General features: G+C 33.8%; 1 protein-coding gene across 1 annotated transcript in view; it reads left to right on the top strand.

Annotated features, from left to right (window-relative positions):
• Positions 1-5,365: 5,365 nt before the first annotated feature.
• LOC108756600 (60S ribosomal protein L35a) overlaps positions 5,366-8,060 on the top strand; it is an 8,016-nt gene continuing 5,321 nt past the window's right edge. Inside the window, exons 1-3 of the mRNA XM_018500520.1 lie at positions 5,366-5,431; positions 5,891-6,127; positions 7,749-7,907. Of these exons, the coding sequence (XP_018356022.1) occupies positions 5,894-6,127; positions 7,749-7,907 (393 nt within the window). The 5' untranslated portion in view covers positions 5,366-5,431; positions 5,891-5,893. The remainder of the gene's footprint in view (positions 5,432-5,890; positions 6,128-7,748; positions 7,908-8,060) is intronic.

An 8,060-nucleotide genomic window follows, 5' to 3' on the forward strand; every position in this document is an offset into this window, starting at 1 on the left:
ATCTATAATTTCAACTTGTTGAAGGCAGCCACATTCCTGGTTGAAAATCGACGCATGCGCACAAAAAATTGGGGACCACATAAAAAGTTCAGTGTCCATACTATATGTACTTATATTGTAATGCCGATTTAAAAAATATTTTTTATGACATTGTAAAAATCGTCTCATTGATTGGTTGCTTTTTCCACTGCTTAACGCTTGACGTTCGCATGTGAATTAGGGCAATCTTTAGGGCAGTCTTTTGCATAAATGCATAAGTCTGGATCTACAATAGGTATTTTAAGCCTTAAGCCATAAGAAATTGATCTACTACAGTCAAATACGAGGAGAATAATTGATTGTGATTCATTTCTTATGGCTTAAGGCTTAAAAACTTATTGTAGATCCGGAGTAACTCATAGAAGAATAAACCAATCGAAGTTCTTCTTTTCTATAAAGTGGAAGGAAAAGAAGAATTCAGATTGTGGTTGATTTCTCTTATATGTTAGGCGTTATGCAAATCAATATGGCATTTTTTGTAGGATGATTATTAGTCTAGCGGTCTTGTACTATGCTTATGCAGTTTATATTTATTGCTTGATTTACACTGGATCCAACGTGCGTCGTACGATGCTCTGCAACCGTCAGAAAAGAGGATTTTACTTTTTTTGTATCATTGATATGAAATAAAATTCTGCTTTCTGGTTGGTTGTAGAACGTTGTACGATGCACGTCGGATTCAGAGTGTGAATCCAGCAATAAACATAAACTTCATAAGCATAGCACAAGACCGCTAGACCAATAATCATCCGACAAAAAGATGTCATATTGATCTGCATAACGCCTAAGCGAGTGTATGAGGAGGAGCACAGACTTTTACATAACACATAATGCATAAGAAAATGAACCAATCAAAGTTCTTTATTTCCTTCCTTTTGTTACATCATTATTAGGATTCTTATATACATTGAGATGATAGTTATAAAAGAAGCATTTAAAACAAAATACTGATCGACACCAAATACATTTGTAATAAACACATTATTGTAAAAATATTTTTTTTCGGATTTTTTTAAAGTTTTGACACAGTATGTAACCAATCGCATTATATAGACAATGATTATAATATTGTATACATCGACAGCATATAATATTGAGATTATGTGCAACTTCCATTTATTCCGCCAATTGTAACGGTGAAATTACAGCGAAAATAGCGGAATGACTGTGATTTGTCGTGTTGATTCTGCGAGTTCCGTTCCGTTGTCAATTTCCGCTCTATGACGGCACCTTATTGGCTTTTGCGCACAGGACGAGGCAATGCTTGCCGCGCGGCGAAAGTTGGACACGATAGCTAATCAACGTCTCGCTTGCTCGGAAGGAATAGAAATATAATTTCCACCGCGCGACAAAAGTTGGACTCAATTCAACTTTTGCCGCGTGGCAAAAGTAGCTCATATTACATCATTTTTAGAAGTTTTGCATGATGAGACCGACTTAAGGGATCGATTGTGTATCGTCGAATATTCTCGAAGTACCGTCATATGCGGCGTAACTTGCGTAAGCGTAACTTGCGCCGATCAATCATATCATTTGAACATCAGTTTCTGTTTAGTCATTTTAAGCTTTTTACGCTACTTTGTTATTACACTGAAACATGATAGAACCATGCGTCAAATCCAATTTCTGACTCGTTTTAACTTATTCTGTCTGAAAAAATACGAGGGTGAATCAAATATTAACCGGAATTCTTTTTTAATATTTATTTATTTATAAAACAATACAAAAATACTGTTGATTATTTTTCTACATAGTCTCCTTCACGCTCTACACATTTTTCCCAGCGGTTTGGAAGCTTGTTAATTCCTTGCTCGTAGAAACTTTGAAGTTGAGTCACCAACCAATTGCGCACGAATTCCTCAACATCTTGATCGTTGTCAAATCGCAATCCTCCAAGAGCATCTTTCATCGGCGCAAACAAATGATAGTCACAGGGTGACAAACACTTGAGTTTTAGACAGAGTATCATCCCCATACTGAACCTTCAATCGAGTCAAAATTTCGCACGGTTTAACGCCTTCCTTAGTTAAAAACTTTATTATAACCCGTTGTGCAACGGACGCTGGAACCTGTTGCTCACTCATAGCTGTACTGGCGAATTGACTGAGTCAAACAGCTCACCAAGCGTTTTCCCTACTCCTGATACACTACACTACAAGAACCTACACTGTGAGAGCGCTCGTGGTTGGCTAAGAAAAGTATTTGTAAAATTCCGGTTTATATTTGATCCACCCTCGTAAATATGGGTTTTGATTTTGCAACAGTATTAATTATAAAAGTCGTGCGCACCTTTGCATCGCGTAGAAAATCGGAACCAATGGAATCGAAACCTATTGTGGAACAATACAATTATAGATCTCATTTTGCTTCTGTGACAGATTTCCTAACTTCAATAGTCATCAACTTTAATGCTTAATATCTCAGATTACAGGACAGAGCAACGCTTTTTTTTTGCCAGATTCTTTTATTTTATGCAAAAACGCGTCGAATAAGTTTAAGAGTAATCTCACAAAATTTTCCGATTTTAATAATTCATTCAATCATCCGCTCATATGTACGCGATTGAAAAGTGCCGGTTTCCCATGAAGTACTTTTCGAGCGTAGGTTACGAAAACCAATCGTAAATTTGTTTAGTATTTTTGTTAGAGTGTACAACAGAAATTCTAATCAGCAATTGGTCGCATTTTTCTAATCCTCCGCGAAATACGTTCTATGTGAATGCCAGTCTTCAGAATGGCGTAACGTATGTTCTATCTAGTACTAGAATATAGATTAAGCCCATGGCACACACAAAAACGTAAAGTCGTAACACGTAAGCAGTAAGGAAATCGTAAGATTGGTTTTCGTAACCTACGCTCGAAAAGTACCTCATAGGAAATTGTCACCTTTCCATCGCATACATATGAGCGAATGATTAAATGAATTATTAAAATCGGAAAATTTTGTGAGATTCGCTACTGACCTTACGGTCTCTACCGTGATTAGGCAATTCGCTTATTGATTACGTCTTAGGGCCATTCCACACAAATTTGCAGAGTCGCATAATCATATGCATAAAAAAAATTATTCAATCACATTTCTATTATAAAGACAAACATAAAATACGATTGGATAATTTTCTTTATGCACATGTATGCGGCTATGCAAATTTGTGTAGAATGGCCCTTACGCAGATTACACCGCATGTGACGGCACCCTCACTTCTCACATTTTTATCTCACGCGAAAAAAATACGCGCGATTGGCTATAAACATAGTGAAAATACGATATTCCTATGCTCATGAGAGTGAAAATTACAGATGTGAGTGCGAAATGCAAGTGATACATAATCATAGTAATACATAACTTTCGTTATGACGCACATAAGGGTTTGAGCATAAGAATTGTCGTAACACTTACTTGAGCTTATTCTACAATAATCGTAAGCGTAGTTGTAAGTGGTTGTAGTTGTAAAAATTGACCAATCAAATAGAATGTGAGAAGAATATTTGACTGTGATTGGTCAATTCTTACAACTACAACCATTTAAAACTACGCTTACGACTCTTGTATAATAGGCTTTAGAGACTTCAGTTTTAGACGTAAGTAACGCACAAGCTTTGCCATCTTTTGGAGACATGGTAATAAGTTGTACGTCATACGTGAAAGCTTGTGCGTTGTTTAATGTCTACAACTTAAGTCTCTAAGGCCTATTCTACAATAGAGTCGTAAGCGGTAAACCGTAAGGAATTAACTAATCATAGTCGATTATTCTTCTTACATTTAACTGTGATTAGTCAATTTCTTACGGCTTTCGACTTGCGATCTTATTGTAGAATAGGCATAAGTAAGTATTACGACAATTTTTGTGTTCATACCCTAAGCACACACATGTGTATAATTTATAACATAATATAATTTATTTCAACATTAGGATATTTATGAACCGTGTATTATTCAAATCAAATTATTCAATAATAAAATTATTTATACGGTCAAGCGAATCTTAGTGTCTAATAATATTTTTAAATAAATTTTACAATCTTACAATTTCATAATTTTTGTTTAAACTAGAAATTTTTAAATTTACGCAAAAAATATTATAAGATGAAGATTTGATTTGACTGTATAGACTATTTCATTATCTTACTTATATAAATAATTACATATTTAATATATTAATATATTTATATATTAATCTATATAATTTTCTAAATGTATATTGTCTGGGATTTCAAATGGATCTTGAGTATTTCGTAATCGTCTTTCTACTGGCCTTACAATCTCTACCGCAATTTGCTTACTGACTACGTCTTACGGTTTTACGTATTTTTGTATGTGCTGTGGGCTTTATGATAAAAACAACCCAATCAAATGAGAGCTCACTTATATGATTTACACTAAGTTCCGAGATACACAATCGACTTCAAGAACCTAAAATTATTAATTAGTGCGATAGCTTCCATCGCGCGGCAAGCGTTGCCGCGTTCTGTGTGCGGGAGCTATATGAGACGTCAGCCTTATGCCTGTCAAGCAGCGGAGTAGTAATCAATCAGTGAGGCAATATTTACAGTGACGTAAACAATATCGTCTTGCTGGTTGATTGCTGCTCTGCTGCTTAACGCTTGCTGCGTCCAGTGTGATTTAGATATTATATCACTGCCTATATTGCTCAGTTGATTGGTTGCTGCTTCCGCTGTTTGACACTTGACGCTTGCATGTAAATGCACCTTAAGCCTGCGGTACACAATGGGTACATTTCATTAAAGTAAGCTTTTGTATCTGATTGGCATATTCTGTTAGAATTAAAAATATAGACCAAACAGGTACATGAGTTCAATGAGCGCTTAGTAAGTAGTCGTGTTTCTGGATGCACTTAATGCTTATTTTCCTGGGGCTCTATTCCTGAAATATCGCATACGAAAATAGCAATTCCGTATACAATTGACCAATTACAATCGAGAAGTCGTCATTTTCGTATGCGAAAATTATTCATATGTGCTCAAAAATAGAACCTCTGTTGGATTGTTAGCTGGATTAGAATCTTGTCACCGTATTGGCTGCAATGCTGGCCTTTCCATCGAGGGTTTAAACCGGATCAAAATGTAAGAACCAACCAATTACAGCTAGCAATTCAGCAGAAAAACAAGCATCGTGTGGTGCAGGTTTTATGTCTAATTCACACTGAACGCAGCAAGCGTCAAGCGGCGGAGCAGCAACCAATCAGCAAGGCGATATTGTTTACGCCACTGTAAATATCACTGTAAATATTACTGATTGGTTACTCCGCTGCTTGACTCTTGCTGCGTCCAGTGTGAATTAGGCATTAATTCTTTGCAGCACGCAGCTCTGCTGTTTAACTTTTTTTTCGAGAGTTAGCATCACTGTTCTCTTAGGTCGTAATACACGTCTGGTACGTTTTGATAATAGGAGGTTTCTTACTTAATAATACAAATTTTATACGTATAATTAATTTTTTGCAAAAATAATAAAAGTACTTTGTGTAACGTTACGTCAAATTAGTTTGCAACTATTCGTTTTGTTATATCTTACTTAATTTTCAGCGATTCCAACGGATTATCATGATCCGTTTCATGTGGCATTTAGCATTTACAGTTTAATAAAATATATGCATGATACAAGAAATTGCACGTGCACACTTATTAATCGTTACATTTAATAAAATATTTAAAATTTTATACATAGCAATTTTTCAAAATTTGTTAAATTACTATTTTTATGTGCAATAGCATACCTGGATTTCTTTCACTATTCAATGTATACTTATTAATTTCTCAGTATTTTTTTTGTCATCTTTTTTTTGTTAAAGATTGTTTTATATGATGCTTACATACTTTTACATTTTTGTTAGAAAATGACGAGCAAGGCAAAAGTGTCCAAGATGAAAGAAGGCGCTCCAGAGGAGACGCCACTGAGGAAGAGGCCTTTCAAGAGACATGGGCGTCTGTATGCAAAGGCAATTTTCACCGGTTATAAACGTGGATTGCGCAATCAACACGAGCACACTGCCTTACTCAAGATTGAAGGAGCTGGCACAAAAAAAGACTCTGATTTCTACGTAGGAAAACGATGCGTCTATGTATATAAAGTAAGGCCTGTTTGCGACATAGATTGTCTAAAAAACATAAACATCAAATTAATTTTGACTTGGTTTATAGATTTAATAAGCATTTGTCTTTTTGAGTTCTACACTAACATTTTTCACTAAGAAATATTTTTGACATTAAATTTAAATATAATTCCTAAAGTTGATTCTACAATGAATTGGTCAGTAGTCCTAAGTCATATGCTGATTCTACAATGAATTGGTAATCGAAAGTTTGAGTCTTAATCTGTCAAGTGTTGTGTGTATGTTGGCCAATCAGCGTTAGGCCTAGTTTTACAACTCATGGTTAACTCTTAACCGAGATTCAACTTATTCATTACAATTACATTTAATTATCTCTTTCCAATTCTAGTATTAGAAAGAGACGAGGAATAAGTTAAACCTTGTTAAGAGTTAACTAACTGGGCCTTGGGTCCGTTTCTATCAATGTAGATTAACTTTAATCTCAACTTTAAGTTCAACTTACTTTTTATCTTTTTCTAATTTTCAGAACTGGAAAATGATGACGAGTTCGTTAAACCGAGATTAAAATTAAACTATTGGTAGAAACTGGCCTTAGTCATTCAAGTTGGCTATTGGTCAACTTCACAGATAAGACTTAGGACTATCAACTATCGACTCTTGGTAGAATCAGCATTAGACTATTATCCACACAAACTTTCATAGCTGCAAGAAAATTATCCAATTGAATTTCTTTTATAAAGACGCATTTAAAATATGATTGGATAATTTTCTTTATGCATACATTTATATGACTGCAAGTTGTATGGATGTATCCTTATCAGTAAATTGATGAAGTTGACCAACAGCCAACTTATATAATGAGCCATAGCACACAAAAAACTTAAGACAGTAAGATGTAAGTAATGAGGAAATCAACATGTTGGATTGACTACTGCTTACGTTTTATTGCTTTAAATTTTTTTGTGTGCCATGATCCTAAGATTACTGATTTTCTTAAGACTGATCAAATTTGATTTTATTCTCTCCCATTAATCGAGTTAAATAGTTTGCTGTACAATTAACAACTTGTAGATGCAAAAAATCATAATTACCTATTAAGATTGGTTAAGACTTAAGATTCCCAACTTATTGTAGAATTAGCATAAGCTTTAAGTAAATTGACCAAAGTTACTGTAAAGTTTAAAGTTTAAAGTAAGTTAATGTCAGTTAATTAGCTCAGAACTTAAAGGAAAAACTTGCTACACCTATTGTTTAAATCTTTAGTAACATATAAAATATTTTTATAGAATCATATTGCCAAAATTTCTTTGCTTTTTAATAATATTTTCTCTTTATAAAATTTATGATAGCAGGATATTGGTTTAACATTAATTTAAGAATATAATTTATAAACATTATTAAGACTTAAGAAACTACATATATGAATACAATTTCAACAGAGAATGCCAACACATTCAAAGTTAGATGTTTTGAATAATACAATATATATTTTTTATTAAGTCAATTTATTTCAGATATGATTGAAAATATAATTTATATTGCTAAAAATGTACCTACTATATTGTTAAGAATTTACTTAAGCAGTTATTTAACAAGACTATCGATCATTAATAGATATTTTACATATGAATTGTTTTAGGCTAAGAACAAAACTCCAGTACCTGGAAAGACTACGAAAAAAACAAAAGTTAGAGCCATTTGGGGCAAAGTGACTCGGCCTCACGGTGCAAGTGGATCGGTGCGTGCTAAGTTTAAGAGAAATCTGCCGGCCAAGGCTATGGGTCATCGTATCAGGATTGTAAGTTAATAATGCAAATTTTATGTTGTAATACTTTATATAGACATTTATTGAATTCTACACTGAACTAAAAATTTCCTACAAGCTTTAACATATTTTCTATTTTAAATAAATAATTATTACAAATGTTGTAATTTTATACATATATATATA

The sequence above is a fragment of the Trachymyrmex septentrionalis genome, unplaced genomic scaffold (genome assembly GCF_001594115.1).
Source record: "Trachymyrmex septentrionalis isolate Tsep2-gDNA-1 unplaced genomic scaffold, Tsep1.0 scaffold129, whole genome shotgun sequence".
Taxonomy (NCBI): domain Eukaryota; kingdom Metazoa; phylum Arthropoda; class Insecta; order Hymenoptera; family Formicidae; genus Trachymyrmex; species Trachymyrmex septentrionalis.